The following is a 24,080-nucleotide window of genomic DNA, read 5'->3' as shown; positions in this document are numbered from 1 at the left end:
AACTGGTCCTCAAAGCCTACCTGACCTACACATTTTCCATCTCTCCTACAAGCTGATTAACTCATTCAGGTGTCTGTTAGCACTTGGTTGGCTGTTGAAATGTGTTTCCAAACATATCTCTGACTTTGCTGAACGCAAAAGTCATGAGCAGTTAAATTAGCCAATGGCCAACCAATTTTTACTTTGTTGTTTACAACCCTGCTTTTGCCAATGAACAAGCGTGCAAAGAAGAAAATGCAGAACATCGGCATTTACAGCTGTTTCCACTGATTTAAAATATGAATGCAGTAATTCATGTTGTGTACAAGAATGTTTAGCAGAGTCTTCCAAAAGACTAGGTCAGACAGCTTTAAGGTTGCTTAACCCAGAAGAGTACATAAAACGTGTAATCCAACATATATCTGCAAAGAAATATGAAATGTCTTTACAACAAAAAGAACAAAAAAATTCTATGCTTGTGTAAGAAATGGGCTTTAGACTGAATGACTGATTCAAAAGAAGAGTATACTTTAGCTAAAGACCCATACGTCTGGTTGCAGTGCTGTGTGCCATCTCCTGTATATCCTCTCTCACAGTGGCACTCATAGGTGGTGGGGGTGTTGATGCATGTTGCAAAGGAATGGCAGTTGTGGAGACCGAGCCTACATTCCTCCACATCGGGGCAGGTGGGATAGGACCAGATGGCATCTTGTTCTTCATCATCCAGGTGCTCCAGCTCCATTTCCATTTCCATAGGTCGAGGTGGGGCTGAGGTTTGGGGCTCAGGACTACAACAGCAGGATAAGGAAATGGGTGGAATTTGAAAATCACAGAGAAAAAAAAGTTAAATGTGGAAAAAACATATCATTATACAGTATAGTTATATCCTAATCTGACTGTGCCGTGTACTGTGTATTTGAAGGTATTTTAGACAAAGGTTTCCCAAACCCTGGCCCCCAGACCAGCATAGGGCCAAAAAAGGGTGCTGACCAGGCCAGAAAAAGGTCCAGACCTAAGACATAGGGAATAATTACCATAGTGTACCAACTGGAACTGGATGATGATATTTTTGCAAGTTTGCTTTTGTACATCACCACAATGGAGTTAAAAGGAATGAATCAGTATGTTCTTGCTGGGCTCGACAATAGCACTGGTCCGATGGCCCGGCGGCCTTTTTTACATGTTCCGGGCCACCACGGGCCAGTGAAGTTCATATTTCACTGGTCCGTATGGGCCAGTAAGAATTAAAATCACTTTGGGCAGATTTATTAGTCTAATGCCGCGTTCACACCGGGCGCGATCAGATGCTACAAATTCGCGGGGGTCGCGTGGCAACGGACGCGCCTCCTTCACCCGGTGTGTCGCTCTGCTTTTGCTGCGAAAATTCGCCCCGGTGCGTCATCAAATAGGAGGAGCTTCCATTCAGCTCGCCGGCTCCGGTTGTCAGTCAAGTTAACATGACGGACCTTGATCACACGGAGCGAGTTGTTGTGGAAAGCTGGCTAACGTCATGAGACGTTCCCAATTCAGGCAGTATCATTATTTGCTGCAGGAGCTGCGTCTGGATGATGGCTGCTTTCAGTGGTCCTTCTGCCTCTGCAGGACCCAACTTGAGGACCAACTGTCCCGTTCACGCGCGCACATGTAAACAATTAAAAAAAAAAGAAAAAAAAAAGAAAAAGAAACTCCGCTCCCGCTGCTGTGGGGCTGCTGCTCCTCCAAAAACTCTTGTCATAGTTGTGAAATAAAGGACAAAAGAGACATACGTCCTGCTCACAGGCTGCTACCAGAGACAGGACATGTTGCACCACTTCGCAATGTTGGGAACATTGCCGAAGTGCAGACAAACTTCGTCTGCAGGCGCATCTTCTGATGTGGCGCAAATTTCGCTTCAACATTGACGCGTCATTTTCGCTTAAGCAAGATCGAGCGCAGTGAATATTATGAATTTCTTGAAACCTCCTGCCCCTGGGCAGAAACCAGGAAAGCAAAGGAAAGAACAGCTATCACCCTCAAAACAAGCACAGAAGAGGAAGGCTGCTGATGCTGAATATGAGAAGAAAAGGGTGAGGAAAACTTGGCAAACTTCCTGGAAGAAAAGACGGCCATGGCTGGAGCGTGATGAGGAGAGTGAGGTTGTCTTCTGTGGAACTTGTAGGGCCATGCCAGAATATGCTAACAAGTAAGTATAAATATACCATGTCCTGGTAGACAATGTGGTATGATTTCATACGCCAGTTTAAAAGTCTAATCAGTATGTCCTTGTGGAAACCCCACGGTGACAACATTAGCAAGGGAACTTGGTTTATGAAATTTAACATATTAATTTTGTAAATGATCAAGAAATAAATTTATTTTTGTATTAATGTCTGAGTGTTGAAAAAATTCCTATCAGTTACCTACCGACATTTTTTTCAAAGTTTACTCACTTTAAGGTTTTTATCATGTAGTATAAGAATTTTGTGTTTGTTTTCAAGTGTTTTTACATTAAGGAAACCCAATTCTAATGTCTGAGTGTTGATTTAAAAAATTCTTATCAGTTACCCCCCCGGTTCGGCACAGGCGTGAAAGTATGGGCCAGTGATATTTTCATCCGGGCCAGTAACTTTCAGATTCTACTGGCCCTGTGGGCCAGTGCATAAATTGCCTTATTGTCAAGCCCTGTCTTGTAATACAGAATGTCAGCTTGAATTCAAGAAGAAGCCATTTTCAAAAGGACCATTGTTGCTGGTGCTAATCTCTAGATTCCTTAACGTGAAGCGAATGAGTGTCTACAATTCCTCTTGGACAGGACGACACTATAACAGTGGCGTCCAAAGCATTCCAGAAAGGGCAGAGGGGGTATAGGTTTTCTTTGCAGCCACTGACTCCAGCAGGTGATTTCACTGATGAACTAATCCCATCTGCTCAAAGTGATGTTAATCAGTGAAATCACCTGCTAGAGTCAGCAGCTACAAAGAAAACCTACACCCTCTCGGCCCTTTCTGGAATGCTTTGGACACCACTGCACTATAGGCTCATCTTGTCTTGACTTTCATTTCAACTCCATTGCGATGATGTACAGAAGTAAAACTACAAAAACTGTGTTACTGTCCAATTCCTTAATGGACCTGACTGTTTGTCTGTCAGTGTAAGACAGCCCATTGTATAGCAAAGCGGACGTATGCGACTGAAGATGGCGTTAGTATGAATAAATTATGGAGACAGTGGCTGACACACTTTCTGCAAGCTGGCTCATGTTTAGAGAACAAGTGTGTGAGACTTGTTCAGATTGATTAACATGAATATAAATCACCTATCACTCAGTGAGTTTCTCCTGTCTCTCTCCATTCTGTTGCATTAGTTCTGTTCTCTGTCAGTTTCTGAGGGACAAAAATCATAATGAATAATTGTATTAATGTACATGTGGAGCTCCGCATGTCACTGCTGTCAATAACTTGTTTATCCTCACAGACAAAGCGAACTATATCCCCTCTACACAGATGCACTAATCTAAAGTTCTCTGTGCTTTAGTAAATATCCACCCTGTAAAACAACAGGGCTCTGGGTCATAGTGAACACTTTGGTGCATTTCTTAGGTGGAACCATTAAGCTCCGACAGCCGCTTTGTGAGCCAATTAAATAATTCTTGTTTCTGCATCATTACAGAGACCGAGAGCACACAAGTAGGAAAGTACATACACAGGCAAGTAGGCTGTCCAATCACGTGGTCTGAATGAAATGCTCAGACAACTGGATCATCCACCCCACCTTTAAAGGGCAAAATTCACTGATGTTAAAATGCCCAACTTTTCCCCTGGTGGACAGTTGGCATGTGGAGATTAATCAATACAAATCGGTATCTAGAGTCAAACGTGCATGATGCAAGTGCATCAATTCATTCAGTGTGCATCAATTTAATTGACGGGTGACATAGTGATGCATCGCTCGCTGCCTGCTTGCATTCATTTTTTCAGAAGCACATTGAATGCACCACGGACAAAAGCCAGAAAGCACATTTCTACCACAACAAACATGCAGGTCTGCGAGAACCACAGCAAGCAGTTGGAAGTAGGGTTGGGTATCGAATACTGGTACCTTTAAAGTATCGTTAAGAAATGATTTGATCCACCGACACCAATAGCCTTTTTGCTTAGCGATTCCCTTATTGGTCCTTCAGTTTGGCACACTGGAGCAGCCATTGTTTTTGAGGGTGTTCATTGGGAAAATTATCATTTCTCTACGTTGATTGCAGACTTCAGTGCGTCTGCTTGAAACAAGGAAACAGCGCTTTGACCCGCTCTTTGCTGGTTCTGCGTCACTGGTTTTCAGAAGCGGCAGGTCTGCAATTTCTTCATTAACCCCTCTCAAAGCCATTTAAAGATGTCAATTGTGAGTCACCTTTGTGTGGATTAAAGTCACGAAGAAAGAAATGATTAATCGTCCTCCGTTCCACACCGGAGTTTTACGTGATGGTTCTCTGGCGTGAGCACCAGCCAGTGCATAAACTGAAGTTGTCCATCAGGTAGTGGAAGTAATAATAATAATAATAATACAACCCTAATTCCAAAGAAGTTTGGATGTTGTGTGAAATGTAAATAAAAACAGAATACAATGATTTGCAAATCCTCTTCAACCTATATTCAACTGAATACACCATAGAGACAAGATATTTAATGTTCAAACTGACAGACTTTTTTGTTTTTGTGCAAATATTTGCTTGTTTTTAATACGTTTCAAAAAAAGCTGTGACAGGGCAACAAAAGACTGGGAAGGTTGATGAATGCTCAAAGAACACCTATTTGGAACATTCCACAGGTGAACAGGTTAATTGGAAACAGGTGACTGTCATGATTGGATGTAAAAGGAGCATCCCCAAAAGGCTCAGTTGCTGACAAGCAAAGACGGGGTGAGGATCACCACTTTGTGACAACTGCATGAAAAAAATAGTCCAACAGGTTAAGAACAATGTTTCTCAACATTCAATTGCAAGGAATTTAGGGATTCCATCATCTACAGTCCATAATATAATCAGAAGAGTCAGAGAATCTGGATAACTTTCTACATGTAAGTGGCAAGACTGAAAACCAACACTGAATGCCCGTGACCTTTGATCCCTCAGGTGGCACTGCATTAAAAACTGACATCATTGTGTAAAGGATCTTACCGTGTGGCCTCAGGAACACTTCAGAAAACCAATGTCAGTTAACACAGTTTGTCGCTACAGCTACAAGTACAAGTTAAAACTCTACCATGCAAAGCGAAAGCCATACGTCAACAACATCCAGAAATGCCGCTGCCTTATCTGGGCATGAACTCATTTGAAATGGACAGACACAAAGTGGAAAAGTGTGCTGTAGTCTGATGAGTCCACTTTTCAAATTGTTTTTGGAAATCATGGATGTCGTGTCCTCCGGACAAAAGAGGAAAAAGACCATCCAGATTGTTACAAGCGCAAAGTTCAAAAGCAAGCATCTGTGATGGTATGGGGGTGTGTTAGTGCCCATGGCATGGACAACTTACAGATCTGTGATGGCACCATCAATGCTGAAATCATCCAGGTTCTGGAGCAACACATGCTGCTGTCCAAGCAACGTCTTCTTCAACGTCCCTGCTTATTTCAGCAAGACAATGCCAAGCCACATTCTGTACATGCTACAACAGTGTGGCTTCGTAGTAAAAGAATGCAGATACTAGACTGGCCTGTCTGCAGTCCAAACCTGTCGCCCATTGAAAATGTGTGGCGCATTATAAAGCACAAAATAAGACAATGGAGACCCCGGACTGTTGAACAACTGAAGTCATACATCAAGCAAGAAAGGGAAAGAATTCCACCTACAAAGCTTCAACAATTAGTGTCCTCAATTCCCAAATGCTTACTGAGTGATGTTAGAAGGAAAGGTGATGTAACACAGTGGTAAACATACCACTGTCCCACCTTTTTTGAAATGTGTTGCAGGCATCCATTTCAAAATGAGCAAATATTTGCACAAAAACAATAAAGTTTATCAGTATGAACATTAAATATCTTGTCTTTGTGGTGTATTCAATTGAATATAGGTTGAAGAGGATTCGCAAATCATTGTATTCTGTTTTATTTACATTTTACACAACATCCCAACTTCAGTGGAATTGGGGTTGTAATAATATCCCGTTTTATGGGACTAAGTGCACAGCTCTAAAGACCGCTCAGATTTCGGTCAGAATTAATAACTTCAAAGCGAATCACCATTTTAAATCAAATGACACCTCTTTCCCAACGTTATAATACAAACAAGAAACTACAACCGACCAAAACCGTTTTTCCCCCAAAATGAGACGGCCTCCATTTTTTATGAATTACATCCTGACTTGCAGCAACCGACTGCAAGAGCTCAGCTCAGAGTCTATGGAGTTACATTTGAGTCATTAATATCTGAAAGGAAATGCTTTTGATAACAACTAGAGATTTTGTTTATTTCTATTTCTGTCCAGAGATCAAGAAACCATCATGTACAGATTTTATTTATGTCTAGAGATCCAGGATCCAGTGACCAATTTCATATTTATTTACTTTAAGACTCAATAAAATGTTGACATAGAAAACCTGTAAAGTCTACTTTTAGCATACAGAAAAATCACAAAAGGTACTGATCAGGGAATCGTTAACCGAAATTGATAAGTGGAATCAATATCAATAAAATCTTAACAATACCCATCCCTAATCGTATCGCTCCAAAATGTATCATATCGCATTGTGAGGAATTGAACCGCCATCGAACACATATCAAATCATATCGAATCGGGAACACGGGTGAACTGTATCGCATCGTAGAGTAATGTATCGCAGCGCTGGTAGTGTATCGAGGTGCGTACTGAATTGTTGTCAGTGATGAGATTCACATGCCTAGTGGACAGACATCTTCAAAACTTGACATAATATGTGACCTCAGCCTGAGCCAATGCAGACCACAGATTTCCACCTGTATGAATGCAATATGAAAACATACACTAGTGTTCAGAATAATAGTAATGCTACAGTATGTGACTTAAAAGATTAATCCAGGTTTTGGGTATATTTCTTATTGTTACATGGGAAACAAGGTACCAGTAGATTCAGATTCTCACAAATCCAACAAGACCAAGCATTCATGATATGCACACTCTTAAGGCTATGAAATTGGGCTATTATTAAAAAAAAAAGTAGAAAAGGGGGTGTTCACAATAATAGTAGCATCTGCTGTTGACGCTACAAACTCAAAACTATTATGTTTAAACTGCTTTTTTAGCAATCCTGTGAATCACTAAACTAGTATTTAGTTGTATAACCACTGTTTTTCATGATTTCTTGACATCTGTGAGGCATTAATTTTGTTGGTTTGGAACCAAGATTTTGCTCGTTTACTAGTGTGCTTGGGGTCATTGTCTTGTTGAAACACCCATTTCAAGGGCATGTCCTCTTCAGCATAAGGCAACATGACCTCTTCAAGTATTTTGACATATCCAAACTGATCCATGATACCTGGTATGCGATATATAGGCCCAACACCACAGTAGGAGAAACATGCCCATATCATGATACTTGCACCACTATGCTTCACTGTCTTCACTGTGGCTTGAATTCAGAGTTTGGGGGTCGTCTCACAAACTGTCTGCGGCCCTTGGACCCAAAAAGAACAATTTTACTCTCATCAGTCCACAAAATATTCCTCCATTTCTCTTTAGGTCAGTTGATGTGTTCTTTGGCAAATTGTAACCTCTTCTGCACGTCTTTTATTTAACAGAGGGACTTTGCGGGGGATTCTTGCAAATAAATTAGCTTCACATAGGTGTCTTCTAACTGTCACAGCACTTACAGGTAACTCCAGACTGTCTTTGATCAACGGGTGAGCCTTTACCATTCTGGTTATTCTTCTATTGTCCATTTTAAAGCACTGGAGTAGATGAACAGCTTATAATTTTTTTGCACCTGCGTATACGTTTTCCCCTCTCCAATCAACTTTTTAATCAAATTACGCTGTTCTTCTGAACAATGTCTTGAACGTTCCATTTTTCTCAGGCTTTCAAAGAGAAAAGCATGTTCAACAGGTGCTGGCTTCATCCTTAAATAGGGGACACCTGATTCACACCTGTTTGTTCCACAAAATTGACAAACTCACTGACTGAATGCCACACTACTATTATTGTGAACACCCCCTTTTCTACTTTTTTTTAGTAATATCCCAATTTCATAGCCTTAAGAGTGTGCATATCATGAATGCTTGGTCTTGTTGGATTTGTGATAATCTACTGGTACCTTGTTTCCCATGTAACAATAATAAATATACTCAAAACCTGGATTAATCTTTTTAGTCACATAGCACTACTATTATTCTGAACACTACTGTAAGTAGGGCTTCAATGAAGGGTTGACGTCATTGATTATATCAGTGGTTCCCATACTTTTTCTGCAGAGTTCCTCTTGTGTAGATAAAAATATTTTTGAGCACCCCCCGACACACCAGTAGCTACACATCTTTTGCTTCCAAATTCCACTGTCATTTAAACAAAACTACAACTTCTTATTTAACAAAACAACATCAATAAAGTCACCTTTCAACTTTACAATGGAATCATTAAAAGTGACATGCATCATGCAAGCTTAATCTTTTTTAAAATTAATTTCTCACAAACATGTCCATGTTCTGCTCAAGCATGATCATCCTTTGTGTTGCCAGATACAGTTGATGGTTTCCAGCTCAAAAGCAATTCAAAGACCAGTAAAATGCACACAAAACTATAGAAGTTATAAAATATTCATTATTTAATATCTATTATTTGTATAATATTTTGTCTAAATATGAATAGCAATTACTATGGTATGCAATGGTGTGCCAGACATACAGTTCTGTTCCATTCTTAAGGGCCTTTCACACCGCAAGCATCAGCCCAATGCGTCAACGTCTCCCAACACGTCGTGACGTCAGACTCTTGCCGTTTCCACAACCTGAAAGAAGTTCAGCGATCGCCATCTTGAATTTGCGTCACCTGAACCACAAAAACGCTTTAAAAAACAGCAGTAGAACGATTCTCCCATCACCCTGCTGGGAGGAGCTTTTTTTCAGCAATCGCCATCTTGAATTTGCATAGCCTGAACCACAAAAATGCTTTAAAAAAACAACAGCAGTAGAACGATTCTCCCATCACCCTGCTGGGAGGAGCTTTTTTCAGCTATTTTTCGGAGTGATGCCGACCGAGGGAGGACTGACGACTTGGTGGGATATCGATCAAACCACGACAGCAGGCCGACCAGCATGGAGAAGCCGGCGTTTACGCATCATCCCTGGGCAGAGCGAGGCAGGCAGCCGGGGTGATGGAGCAAACCCACTCAGTCTGAAATCTCCCACTTTTTGGATATATGCGAAGTCCCAGTTTTCCCAACGGAGTTTAGTTCTGCAGCTTTATCGAGGTGAGAATAATATAAAAATAAAACGTGACATTTACTGCACTGCTGTGAAGGTTTAATGATCGAGCTATAAGTTTTTATTTTTTATGTGTCCCAATCAGGAACATTTGCTGTGCAGACAACCTAAATACAGATGCGCTTCAAAAACTTCCATTGATGACTTCCATGCATTCCATTCGGAAGAAAACATCTCTGCTCTTCAAAATAGGAGAAAAGTGTCTTCAACAACACCACCAGAGGTCAAAGCTGCAGAAGAGACCTGCATCTGGTCCTGAGAATCCAGCATAACATCACGTGCTTCTAAATAAAAGTCTCTTTAAACAGCAACTATTTTATTATTTTTTTAAAAAAGCTGTTTCATTTTATATTTTAACAATAAATGAATGGATCATTAAAAATGTCCACAAAATCAAAGACATTTGCACAGGTAGAAGCTCTCCCCTTATTGTGCACAATTTTAAAACATTCACAATCACTAGTCAAATTCATATTTTAGAAATTATTCTGTCCTGATCACAATATTAAAGGCAATCACAAATTTTGATGAAATTACAAGTTGAAATAACTAAAAAAAATAAAAAAATAAAAAAAAAATTCATGAGGTTTATGTCACAGAAATCTTACTTTACAATCACACTACAGTCATTCTTCAATTATCTCCTGTTGCATTTATAAAAAACATTTGTATTTATTTACAGTGTGTTTTTCTGGTTGAAATGAGATATGAATAATCTACCAGACTTAAAAAAATAATAAAAAATACAAATTTCCATGTTATTTTATTTGTCTAAGAATAAATCTCCAAGGTTACAGGTGGTTTTAATTTACAGATGAAGAAAGGTTTCTAAAGAACCTTTTATTTAGTTATTTAAGCTATTTTAATTACAAGTGTTCTAAACTTTTTTTAAACAGTAATCAGAAATTTTGAGGTTAAAAAAACATTTGCAAAGATTTTTCTTCAGAAAATTGCTCTATAAATGAGCAGTCCTGTGACACGTTTCTGTTTTGTAGAGATCAGTGGTTTCTGCATTGATCTGTTTTGTAGAGATCAGTGGTTCTGCCACTAGTCTTCCGTGTTTTGGCCCGACGCGTCATTCTTATTGGACAGCGCGAAGCTACATCACGAAAGTTTGACTGGGCTGAACTTTGACCGCATCAGCCTGCCGAGAAGTGGCAATGCGCACCCGTCAGAAGCATCGCTTTAGCTCGGCTTTTGACGCCTCTAAAAAGCAACGCGTCTCATTGAAAATAATGCTTTTTAGACTGATTCGTGACGCCTCTGACGCTTCCGACGTGTCTGGTGCGAAAGGCCCTTTAGAGTTTTTCAAAAGATTGGTTCCTCGTTCTTTTTCTTTGCAGCCTGAAAACTAAGCCCTTTGTTTACATGAAGTTGTCGTGTATTTATATTGCTGCAACTTGATTCTGACAAAAATGCCAAGACGTTAATCGTGTATGACAGTGAGGTAATAGTAGATCTTACTTTGCAGCCCGGGCTTCAGCCACAGCAACACTGCAGTTATACACAGAAGGATCATCCATTCCTGCCCAGTCTCCCCTCAGACATCTAAGAAAATGGGAGGAAAACCAAAACTATAATTACAATCTAGATTTCTGGAATGAGCTGAAAACAAGAAATCACAACAACTGGATTTCCCACAACAAATCAATACATGTTTTCTTGTGCTAAAAATATTTGCCCAGTAGAAAGGTGAGTGACAGACAGAAACAAAAAAAGAGAAATCCTTCTTAAAATGAAAGGATTCCCCTCCCACTAAGGCCCCAGAGAGAGTAAAAATAAGATGGCAACCTCCCTGCGATGAGGAAAACATGGTGGTTGCCTGGTAGGGCTGCCATGACTAGTTGACTAGTCATGACTACATCGACTATTGAAACGGTCTACAACTAATTTAGTACTTGACGAGTCATTTGCTTTGAACTTTGAACCAATGAAGCAGTGCTTGGATCTGCTGCTTCGTTGGATCTTTGCTTCACCACTCTGCAGAAGCGGCAACTCCGCTTCTTATCCCCTCTCAAAGCCATTAAAATATGTCAATCACGATTCACTTTTGTGCGGATTGAAGTGACTAACTGGGACTCTTGTCTTGTTGCGGGAACGAAACAAGACTCGTCCTTCATTCTGTTGCTCCAAACGCTGCTCCACCGAGTCAAGTTAGAAAGATAGAGTCCACTCGGAATTAACAACTTCAAAGCGAATCGCCGTTTAAATCAAATGACACCTCTTTCCAAAAGTTGTAATGCAAACAAACTGCAATCAATCAAAATGTTTTTTTTCACTCCCAAAATGAGATGTCCTGCGCTGACGTGCAGCAGCCCAAGACTGTATGGCTTCAGACCTGCAGACTCCAGCAGCCAGCTGAGCTCAGGCGTACGGAGTGACATCCATGCTGCTAATGTCTGAAAGGAAATGGTTTTGACAAAAACTACAGATTTTTTTCTATGTCGAGAGATCAAGGATCCACCATGTAGAGTTTATGTCCAGAGATCAAGGATCCAGTGAACAATTTCATATTGATTTACTTCAAGACTCAATAAAATGTTGCTGACATTGAAAACCTGTAAAGCCTACTTTTACCACACAGAAAATTTACAGGAGGTATCGATAAGGTAATCAATAAGGAATCGGATTGATAAGCGAAATCGATAATGGTATCGATATCGATAAAATGCGATAAGCTGCAATTTTATGACCATTGAATGTTGTCTTATGACCATTTTATCACTGTCTAACTGGTCAACCTGGTTGCTGTCTTTGACATGCCCATTTCAAGGATTCCTAGTTGCAACATGATAGCAAGGTGACTGCACATGGTTGCGATAATTTGGGTCACAGTGCTATCTCCAACCACTGTTTTTCTTGGTGTCACTGAGCCCCAAGACAGTTATCTACTGCTACTATCTTAGCGAAATTAGTCAAGGATTACGAAACAGACTTTTGTGACTCTCTCTCTCACACACACACACACACACATCTTACTTTCCAATGGTGGGATTGTTGTAGTCGCCACACCAGCCACACTGGAATGTTCGCAGGCAGTCAGTACAAGTGCTTAAAGCTGTACATTGCTTACACTGAGGAACTGAATGGACACTGATAAATAAGAGAAACAATATCACATTATGAAAATCAGGCAAGGTACAATGGTTGAATTACAATCAAAACAGATATCAGCCTGGACTTTGTCTTCTTCTTGTACAGTTTGTGATGACATAAATCACCCAAAACAGGAATTGAAGTCATGAGAGCAAAATGTGAGCAGTTGAAAACAAAATGTAAATTTCCTTAAATTGTGATTACCTGTCATACCAGTCCCGGCATTCACCATATGGGTATTTTGTCAAATAGGCAGCAAAATAGAAGCAGGCCTGTGCAGATTCACACCATGCACACTGGCTGGAGTTGGACAGGCAATCACCACAAGTCTTCCTCCTTTGAAAGACAAAGTGAAGCGAAGACAAGAATGAGAGTCGACGATTATCTTGTTAGTCCAAGATTAAGAAACAGAGTTTCATTTTATACACACACACACACACACACACACACACACACACACACACACACACACACACACACACACACACACACACACACACACACACACACACACACACACACACACACACACACACACAAATTTCAACCCACTGGCTGCAGACTTTCGGACATGCCCTTGGGTCACGTATGGATCCATCCAGTCTTCCTCTGCGACTGCACTGGTAGTCACCTTTTTTGCTGGAGTTCATCAGCCACTCGCAATAAGGATCCTACAGGCCAAAAACAGTTTTAGAAAAGTCACCCACATAGCTCCGTATTAAAGCTACGTTAATACTAGTGACATAAATCAGTGTAATGATTTCTTTGAGTTGCTTTTTGTTACGGACCTGAGTGCAAGCGGAGCAGTCCCTATACTCTTCACATAAGGTACAGTGCTGCGGGACCAACAGCAGATGGCGGTGACCTGATCCGTGCCCTTCAGGGCAGCGCTCTAGACTGGGGTTAGCACGCAACAGGCAGCGGGACAATGAGGGACACCAGCCACAAGACTGGTCAGACAAACAAGCCAAGCAGGATATGTACCCTGAGCATGAACCAGAACGGTAGGGCTCCAAAAAGAGGAAAGAGATCTCCTGGGAGAGCAAAATAATGACAAGAGAATACAGAAAGGAAAGAAGGAAGCCTATAATGGACAAAAGATAGCAAACACAAATACACAAATGTGCTTTTGTGAAATTAAAGTTAAATGTTCACTCCATGAGTTTGTAGTTCATAAAATTTCACACAGTTGAAAATCCTCATTAAATATATGCATTTTTCTTTAGTGACAGTGGTTTTGTTCTTAAAAAACACAACAAAAACAAACAAAAACAGACAAAAGTAAGTGTATCCTAACCCTAATTCTGTTGAATTAACTACTTGTTTAGAAAGTAGCACAACTGTGCCAGTACTCACACTCCCTCCTGGCAGCGTCCTGTTCCAGATCAGCGCCATCTCACTGCTCTGACCAGAGCCAGAGTTGTTGAGATATCCCTTGGCCTGAATCAGGTAATGATTGCCTCTGGTCAGGTTGGGAAACAGTTTACTGCCATCAGGGCGAGCCAGCAACTTCAGCTCCTTTTCCTGTTGTGCATCCCAGCGACCCACCACCTCCTGGTCAGCCGAGTCACAAGAACAAAAGAAAACTAACAACATTCAAATAACAGTGGCAGCACACAGGTGGCAGGATTTTTTAGGAATACCCCTACACTGATCCAGATATGATAATCCAAGTCAATATGGGTGTTTTTTGAGTTATCACCTTCGAACATCCAGATCCAATCCAGATTCTTTCAGCATCATACACACAGTGTTAAGAGCATGTGTACCAATTCAGAGTCACTTTTATCCCCTCTCTCAACTTACACTATCTACACGACACACTTTACACACGCGTTTCTGGTGGTCACATTCTCTTTCTCTCACCAGTTGGCTGGAATTTGGTCCTGATGCCATCCGTGCTTCAAAGTGGAATCTCTGGATGCGAGCCCACATGAAGACTGTCTCAGAGGGAGAGGCGCCCCACAATGGGTGGATGAAACCCCTGAATTGCAGTGCTATGTCCATTTCTGTGGTGGGGCTAAGGCTAATAGTGGTGCTGCGGAGGATGGACACCTAGTGAAGGGGGTGAAGAATGAGAAAGATAACAGGATGGTTGGAACACAAACACATCAACAGGAGCCCGCTTGTCTACTGACTGCTCTGCCATTTTGACAAAACAACAAGAAAAGGCAATCTTTTCTAAAAGTAAAACAAAACAAATATATGAAAGATGAAAAGAAGTGTGGAACTCAAGAGGAAAAAGAAAAAAAATACTACATTATCAAGCCTACAGCGTCAGAGTATCAAAACAACATTTGAGAAATGGCAGATTGATGCAAATAAGCACAGAGGATGGAACTGTACAGGTATCACTTACCTTGTCAGGTTGGGAGTCATTGCGAGGGTGATGGAAGGTAAGCAGGTGCATTCCTGGAACATAGCTCTCTGTGCGACAGGAGTCAAGGGAGGTGAGGAAACGAGTACGCTCCCCCCACCAACCATAAGCCCTGGATATCTGGCCCACGCGGCATGTACTTTGCTCTACAAGATCAACAAGGAGACAACACCTTTTAAATAAAGCGCTTGCCATTTACAAACATGACACATTGAGGAACAGATTCTATCACATATAACAATATACATTAAATGAGAGTCACTCAACAAGACAAAGACTGAATCTCTCTCTCTCACACCTGCACCCTCTTAGCCCTTCCTGGAATACTTTGGACACCACTGGTCTAAACTGTAGCCTGCCTGAAGGTAAATTAGGTTGACTATTCATATAAAGAACACTTAAAACAGTGATAAGAAGAGACATAAAAATCATGAACACTCAATTTCTTTCTGATGGCAACTTTTTTTTTTTTGAATGAAAACATGGTTTCACTTCAAATCGCACCCTGTCTGAGAGTGAAGTACACATAACAGACTGCATATTTATATGGTAAATTCAGTCTCAGCTACGCAGTGTCGCTTGGATTCCAGGCATAACTTTATAACTCAACATTCAATTGATTAATTTCATTCATTATCTTGTATTCACTTAAAATGATTCATGATTTTTTTGTCAATCAGTTCTCATATTTTCATTTTCCTGTTAAGTAAATAGTAAAAACAAAGCGATGTTTACAAAGAACATGTTATTACAACCATGCTGCAGTTACCGTGAGGTTCAGTCGCAACCATTTTACGGCAGTCCAGTTTAGCAGTCAAACAAACTGATGCCATAAAATACGGTTGCAAAAATATTCCCTTTGTCAATCACATGATTCCCACACTCTCTGTCAAATTTGATGCGACTCCAGCTCAATGGGTGCATCTAACATAACTGTTGCTAACTGTGCTTAGCATCTAGGCTCAACTGACAGCAGGGCTTAATTAACAGAATAGGCCAGCTTAACTCTACTGTGAACATGCTAATTCATTGGTTGTATACGTTCCCCCCGAATACAGAGTGTGCGACCACTGACGGCGAATACTAAGATCTACTCCCCACACTCTCCCTCCCCTTAAAATTTTTCCACCAATATGTATTTTTGTCAAAAATTACCCTTCGAGATGAAAAAAAAAACAAAAAACAAACAAAAAAAAACACTATTCCTCCAGAAGTCAGAAAATTTCATGCCTGGTGACTGATTTTGAAACAGATTCAAAAAAGTAAAACTATGACTTCACTACAACCAGGAATGTACAGAATGACAAAACAGAACACCAAGTCAGAGTCTGAATGAGTGCCACTGTCATGTAGGTGCAGTCAATCTATTCCCCCTCCAAACAGCAAAACATGTCCAAAATGAGTATTGTCCCTCCAATGTTAACCCTCTCCAGATTCATTTTTAGAAAGATCCCTTCTCTGTTGTTCCTCCTCCCTCCATGGCTCTCACCTGACACTGGGAGGCAGGACTCATTCTGAACACACCAACCAAATTCACCGGGGGCACGGGCTAGCGATGCTGGGGTGCCGCTGAAAACTAGGCAGGACTGACAGTCGGATAGGAAGCGTGCAAGACCTAAGCATCCAGTGCTACCACACTGTGAACAAGAAAAACCAGGGTTATTAAAAACAATAGTAGTACCTATAAACACACCGTGTTGAAAATTCCTGTGTGTATGTGGGCGCAGGGTGGCTGGAGCCTATCCCAGCGGTATCTGGGTTACAGGCAGTATACATCCTCAACAGAACCACAGGTTAACCATTTACATGAATGTTATATATCATCTTGTGAAATTCACTTTATGGCCAGTTGCATCTGTAAGAAAGAGTTTATCAGCAGAACATAGGGGGAGGGGAGTCATTACTGACAGCACAGGCCAAAAGACATGCAGATTAGGTGAATTGGGGACTCTAATTGATCTCAGCGTGAGTGAGTGTAAGAACGTATTTATATGTCGATATGCATCAGTTCTGGATTGAACTGGAGGCCTGTTGAGTGTGTACCCCACGTCATCTGCTGACCATTGCAATATGCTCCAGCACCCTTGTGCTCCCAGTTCCTGCTGCTGAAAAACATCCCCACAGCATGATGCTGCCACCACCATGCTTCAGTGTCACTGTAGGGATGGCTCCCGGTTTCCTCCAAGCATGATGCCTGGTATTCAAGCCAAAGAGCTCAAGGTTTATTTTTGTTTCTTATGGTGCGAGAGTCCTTCAGGTGCCTTTTGGCAAACTCCAGGTGGGCTGCCATGTGCCTTTTACTAAGGAGTGGCCTCTGTCTGGCCACTCTACCATACAGGCCTGATTGATGGATTGCTGCAGAGATGGTTGTTCTTCTGGAAGGTTCTCCTCTCTCCACAGAAGAATGCTGGAGGTCTGACAGAGTGACCATTGGGTTCTTAGTCTCCCCCCTGACTAAGGCCCTTCTCCTATGCAGGGCTGTGAAATGAAAATTGTGAAATCCGAGGAAAATTTGCAGGGGGTCTGGGGGAGGGAGTACAGCTCCCCAGGAGCCGGGGTCTAGGGCCCTGTGGGACCCCGGAATTTATATCTAATGATACTTTTTCAGCATCTCCTGGAAGAACAAATCTCAAAATTAGTGGATATTTAAATGATCCTATATTCAACCTTTTATTTGACCTGTCAATGATGATGTTGGAATAACAGAATATGACGTGGAAGTAGGACCTGGAATGATTTTCCTTTTAATTGTAAACCAAATTATGCATTAACTCAGAACAATTAAACTACATGAAATTTATTAAGACTGAAAAGACTGTTACAGCATTTCAAAAACCACAGCTAAAGCTTGTAGAATATTTGGAACATCATGGTAAAATATTAATAACATACCTTATAGTAAAAAGTCACATATTCTTGTGTAAATTCATGCAGCCTAAATCCATTCAAAGCCACAATGTCTTTTTTACAATGAAAGAAAGTCTAGATTAGTGAAAAAAGTCACATAATCTTGTCTAAAATCTTGTTTGAACAGCAGAATGTTTATTTTCCAGGGAGAGAAAAATTCTTACCGTGTTTTCCTGAGAGTTCACTTTTCCCGTTTCTTTTATCTTTCAGGTGTGTTGATGAAGTCAGCGACGATTCCACAGATTCTTGTCCTTATCAGACTTTTTCAGTCTTTCTCACCATCTTCTCTCTGTGCGACGTCGGTCCGTGACACAGACATGCTGCACAAATCTTATTTTAAAAACTTGAAAGCTCTAAAAGTTTGAGATGTCCACATGCTAAGTTTAGCTTAAGCTGCGCGCAGGAGACACACAGCGTTGCCACAGCAACCAACCAGTCCTGCTTTGCGACAACTGTCGTAACAGCTACGCTTTGAGTGGCATTTTTCCTCCGCGAAACTCCGCGGATCGAAGGAAACTGATTTGTATCTGTAACAGACAGATCAGTGTCCGCGGACTTATAAAACTTACACGATGTCGTAAAAAAAGAGAACGCTTTGTGATAAACATTTTAAAAACTCAGTGATGCTCACAATTAAAGAGTACAACACTAACTGTTCGATACGCACCTCGGTTTTAAGATCACGGTTCGGTTCATTTTCGGTACAGTATGGGAACAAAATAAGAAAAAATAAATAAATAAATAAATTTGCTTGTAGTTTAAACCAACAATTCATTGAAACATTATACAAACAGGAAAATAAAATAACTGCAAAGTGCTGCCTGGTAATAAGTTAAATAAAATGTTCTCAAATAAACAATAAATATGTCAACTGACGCTGTCAACTGATTTTCCTGAAAGCCGCGCTCCTCATGTGCTGTGAATTCACACACACACAGTGTAAATATGAGATCTTACCTGTGCGTTTTAGTGAAGAAAAGTCACTCTGCGGCACTTTGTAGTTATTTTATTTTCCTGTTTTTTTTCTTTTCTTTTTTCCTTGAAATGTTAGACATAAATATTGACGCGCATGTCATCCAGCGCGCACACACGGTGTCCCTGCTCTACACGAAGAACTGAGTCATTTTAAAACTTTTTCTTGATATTTCATCGCATGTGCAGCCAGGATCACATGGAGCTTGTGGTAAATGAGACGTTATTGAGGCGCTATGACTTTTTCGACATGTTGCGCCAAGACAGAGAAGCATTTATGGCACATATTTAATTAAAAGTTAAAAAATCTTTCTGTGTAAATATCTCGTTATAACGTGGAGACCCGCAGCTTATCGATGAGTGCGGCTTACTTATGTAGAATTGACACACATACATACACTCAACAAAAATATAAATGCAACACTTTTGGTTTTGCTCCCATTTTGTATGTGATTAACTCAAAGATCTAAAACTTTTTCCACATACACAATATCACCATTTCCCTCAAATATTGTTCACAAACCAGTCTAAATCTGTGATAGTGAGCACTTCTCCTTTGCTGAGATAATCCATCCCACCTCACAGGTGTGCCATATCAAGATGCTGATTAGACACCATGATTAGTGCACAGGTGTGCCTTAGACTGCCCACAATAAAAGGCCACTCTGAAAGGTGCAGTTTTATCACACAGCACAATACCACAGATATCGCAAGATTTGATGGAGTGTGCAATTGGCATGCTGACAGCAGGAATGTCAACCAGAGCTGTTGCTCGTGTATTGAATGTTCATTTCTCTACCATAAGCCGTCTCCAAAGGCGTTTCAGAGAATTTGGCAGTACATCCAACCAGCCTCACAACCGCAGACCATGTGTAACCACACCAGCCCAGGACCTCCACATCCAGCATGTTCACCTCCAAGATCGTCTGAGCAAAGTCACTCGGACAGCTGCTGAAACAATCGGTTTGCATAACCAAAGAATTTCTGCACAAACGGTCAGAAACCATCTCAGGGAAGCTCATCTGCATGCTCGTCGTCCTCATCGGGGTCTCGACCTGACTCCAGTTCGTCGTCGTAACCGACTTGAGTGGGCAAATGCTTACACTCGCTGACTGACACTGACTGGTATCCCCCCCAGTAAAACAAAACTGCACCTTTCAGAGTGGCCTTTTATTGTGGGCAGTTATCCATATTCCTTCTGGATTACACCATTTTCCAAAGAAACCTGCAGTGTTTTTTACTAGTTTAGGTGGTCCTGTGACTTCAAAACATAAAACATTACAAATCTGCTATCATTATTAAATATTAATAATAATCAGGGCACCACAGCGGCTTTATGACTGGCACTGTTGTATCGCACCAAAAAGGTTGTGGCATCACTTTCCACCGGGTCCTTTCTCTGTGGAGGGTGCTTGTTCTCACTGTGTTTGTGTGGGTTCCCTCTGGACGCTCCAGCCTCTTTCCACTTCAAAAGACATGCAGGTTCAGTGAATAGGTGACTCTTGGCTGTTGGTGTGTGAGAGTGTGAAAGTGTTTGTCTGTCTATATGTGGTCCTGCCTCACGCCCTAGAACAAATACAGTACATCCAGAAAGTATTCAAAGTACTTTGTTTGAATGTTGTTCCACATCGATTTCAGAAAAAAATACTAAATGTGGGCAGTGGTCATGCTTAATACACATCTGTTCCAGTAGACATGCATAGAATATGCTCTAGCTCTCCCGTGACCTTTTACTGGAGCAACCGGGTACAGAAAATGAATCACCAACAACAACTATTTATATGGAGTTGTCCCCATCACACTAAGCAAAAGGAAAATCAGCAAACAAAAAGTTCCTGTCAATAATACACACACAAAATAAAAATCCCAAATTAAAAACCTGATTTGTACATGTGCTCATGAATTCTTTCCAATGTTTAAAGTCACCCCCAGGAAAATGCTGTGTTAAAAAGTACACATGCAAGAAGACATACCAAAAAAAAAAAAAAAGTGCAACATAATACTTTGGAGCAAAGTATACATTTGATTCAACACCCCCCCCCCCCCCCCCCCTTCAAGAGGCATCTTTGGACAGATGCGGCTTATATTCTGGTGCTACTTATATCTTGTGTAATGTATGGTACCTCATTTCACTGACCATTTCCAGAATATACCTTGATTATACAAGCAGCAGTTTAGCATTTAAAATAATGCATGTCTCAGACTTTATCACACAATCCTTGGTTTGGTATGTTTAGTTTTCAGCCTGCAAATAAATCACCTATTTCAAATGACATCACTACAGGTCACTGGTTTGCACCACTGTTCAATTAACAGACTTCATATGAACTTCAACAAACTGAGTTTTCAAATATTCACCAAAACAGTTTTTGTAAGCATCTTAAAGGCATGTTTTTACTCCTGTGTTACTACATGTCTACATTGCTTCTGACTGAAAAAAGTAAGAAGAAACTGAGTAATCAAAAGAAGCAAAGACTTTCTGAAGAGCTGTTTTGCACCTCTGCTGAATTATAAAAGCCTGTTGTCTTTCCTACACATAGAGTATGAATAAGAACAAAATAATAAAGAACACTGAGGAGTTTGATGTTTACATCAGTGTTTAAGAAACACAGATGAAGTTCAGAACACTAACCCTAACATTAACAACAACATTGATAATAAAGCAATAGCAGACTGCAAACCCCTGCTTCTTCTATGACGTGCACCACTGTGCTGTACCGCTGTCCCAGCGGACAAACCATAAAGGTTAGCAGACACACAACCATCTTCTGGCACGGTGCCAACATGCAGCAGTGCAGAAGTACAAAAGTGGCCTTTAGAATAAGATTTTCATATTTACCCATAGTGCATTTGTACAAAGGTTGTGCTGAGAGAAGCGTTACCGGATTGGTGGGCTGGTACTCTCGACAGCGGCCTTCGCACCAGCTGCATTCTGGATTCTTCAGGCACATGCTCTCATCTAATGCCTCAGCACAAACAGCATCCTGAGAAAGTAACACAAATGCAAATATACACGATTTTTCTGTGTTTCCCATAGAATGTATACACACTGGGCAAAACCTTCATAACGTCACCCACAGGTTTTCTACAGTGCCCCTGAACAGCCCATATAATATGAAGCACATGGCTGGGCATCACTATGTTGACAGCAGTGGCCAAGCTGATTCTGGCAATGTGACGACTAATTCACTAATGCATAAACAGGTGAAGTGTGGGTGGCTCAGTGTGTGAAAAAAGAAGCCTGAACATATGCCTCCCTTCCAGTCCACACCACCTAAGCTAACAGGCTATCCTTGGTTTGGGTATTTATGAATTCATAGTTTTGGGGACTGCACTGTAGTTCTACAATTTGCTTTGTGTGGAAATTAAAAGTGGTGAGCTGCTTATTTTCACAGTAACTGTGCATTAACAATGCATTACAGATCTGGCTACCAAAAGCTGCTAAAGCTACTAATGCCGTTAGCATACAACATTCAAGAGTTTCACTCAACACAAATATTGCAGCAGAGACGTCTTAGAAAATTTATTAGGATGTTTCACCACACAACAAGCCGTATTATTCCAGGGAGCGGTTTCTTAAAGCAGTCTAATCTTTTAGTCTATTATACTTACTTAGTCACCCAACATTAGCCGTCCAATCTCCATTTCGCATCGAAGGCTAAACTTGCAGATTAGCCATCTAACATTAGTCGACAATTTCATGGGCATAGTGGACTCTCGAGTGCCAATGCAAAGAAACACCTACAGTTCACGAGAGTTTTGCTTCATTCTTGGCAGTGTTGCCACAGTTACTTTGAAAATTTATTTATTAGTTACTTTTTACAGTTACTTCATTAGCAGCTGTGGACAACTTGTCAGCAGCTGCTGAATGTAACTAATAAAGTAACTATTAATCTAACTTGGTTATTTTTAAGATTGTGTAATCAGCAAAGTAACTATTAGTTACTTTGCTGATTACATAATCATAAGAGTAACCAAGTTAGATTATTAGTTACATTACTTATTAGTTACAAGTTGTCGGCAGCTGCTAATAAAGTAACTGCATAAAGCTGCTGATGAAGTAACTGTATAAAGTAACTTTTCAAAGTAACTGCGGCAACACTGCTTCCGGGTTGGTTATCTGCTACAACCATGGCTGGAACCAGGCCCTGAGGAGAAGCACTCCCGGCCGTAAACATCTCCAATGGATTATTCTGGTCCTGGAACATCCGCTCCTACCGCAAGGCTCTCCTTCCTTCCTGCTCCATCAAGTGGTGGTACATGATGGCTGCCAATTTTTTTTTTAGGTAAGGCACAGAGGTTTTACTCACTAAAATAAGATTTGCCTCTTCTGTAGCAGGCTAAAAACTGTAGCAGGCTAACGCAAAACGTTAGTCAACTATGTGCTTTGTGCAACGACTAATGTCAAAAGATTAGTCGATTAAATGAGTTTAGTCAACTAAACAAGATGAGACCGCTTCATGAAACCAGGCCCAGGTGTTTCTAATAAGATACTCCAAACGACAGATACAGCCTCCACAACAGCGAGCAGCTACAATGAGCAGACTCTGAGCTATGGTCAGACAGTACGAGAGACGGAGTTGCTGGGCTCAGCCGCTGTCAAAGTGACCACATCGCTAATTTTACAGAATGTTATGGCTTAAAACATCTTAAACTAAGAAGTCAGAAAAACATTCACCCATCCCATACAGCTGTCATAGAGCAGGAAACTGTATCAAGACCAAAACCTATTTTTGGTACCATGCTGTGTTTGTTTCTACAACAAAGTTAGATATTTTAAAATGGACTCCTATGGGAGTGTGCTCTGTTTAGGAACCACCCTTAAGTGACCAGTCGAGCAACTGCAACTGTTTCTTCTTCTAGTAGGGTGGTTTACCGCTTGGTGTTTACTGACATTTATTGATTATGAAGTTATAGTTTGTCTCAATTTCCATCACTCTTCACATTTGACAGGAATTTCTGTCAGCCTTTCCAAAGACATATACTTTTACTCCTGTGTACCTGAACAAATGAAGACAGTGTAGTGCTGGAAGGTTCTCAGAGTACTCAATTCAACACATACACTCAAATGGCGGCCCCAACAGCCATGTTCACAATTACTTCTTCCAGACCATCTTTGTATCTGTCACAGGAGTGTTTTCTCTCATGAGGAAAAAGGGGCTTATGACTCACCCGGTCACCCTGATCACTGCTGACAAACAGGGGAACTTTGTAAGCCACCAGGTCTCCACGGACAACACCGCTGTAACCCCCAGCGACCAACAGCACCCGCCCCTCCATCACTGCAGCAACATGTGAGTAGCGTCCCCTCACATCCTCCCCACCTTAGA

At 41.0% G+C, this 24,080-nt stretch overlaps 1 protein-coding gene across 3 annotated transcripts in view; it reads right to left on the bottom strand.

Moving 5' to 3' along the window:
* Positions 1 to 24,080, bottom strand: part of megf8 (multiple EGF-like-domains 8) — a 122,690-nt gene that overhangs the window by 79,106 nt on the left and 19,504 nt on the right. For all 3 annotated transcript variants that reach the window (XM_034173997.1, XM_034173998.1, XM_034173999.1), the window contains exons 11-22: positions 23,923 to 24,074; positions 21,633 to 21,734; positions 16,361 to 16,508; positions 14,854 to 15,017; positions 14,361 to 14,549; positions 13,851 to 14,048; positions 13,283 to 13,528; positions 13,047 to 13,165; positions 12,699 to 12,830; positions 12,378 to 12,491; positions 10,863 to 10,946; positions 528 to 767 (exon numbers count right to left, since the gene is read on the bottom strand). In XM_034173997.1, coding sequence (XP_034029888.1) covers positions 528 to 767; positions 10,863 to 10,946; positions 12,378 to 12,491; positions 12,699 to 12,830; positions 13,047 to 13,165; positions 13,283 to 13,528; positions 13,851 to 14,048; positions 14,361 to 14,549; positions 14,854 to 15,017; positions 16,361 to 16,508; positions 21,633 to 21,734; positions 23,923 to 24,074 — 1,888 coding nt within the window. The remainder of the gene's footprint in view (positions 1 to 527; positions 768 to 10,862; positions 10,947 to 12,377; positions 12,492 to 12,698; positions 12,831 to 13,046; positions 13,166 to 13,282; positions 13,529 to 13,850; positions 14,049 to 14,360; positions 14,550 to 14,853; positions 15,018 to 16,360; positions 16,509 to 21,632; positions 21,735 to 23,922; positions 24,075 to 24,080) is intronic.

The sequence above is a fragment of the Thalassophryne amazonica genome, chromosome 7, assembly GCF_902500255.1.
Source record: "Thalassophryne amazonica chromosome 7, fThaAma1.1, whole genome shotgun sequence".
NCBI classification, from domain to species: Eukaryota; Metazoa; Chordata; class Actinopteri; order Batrachoidiformes; family Batrachoididae; genus Thalassophryne; species Thalassophryne amazonica.
Note: the sequence above shows the minus strand (reverse complement) of the source record. Positions and strands in the feature narration are given on the sequence as shown.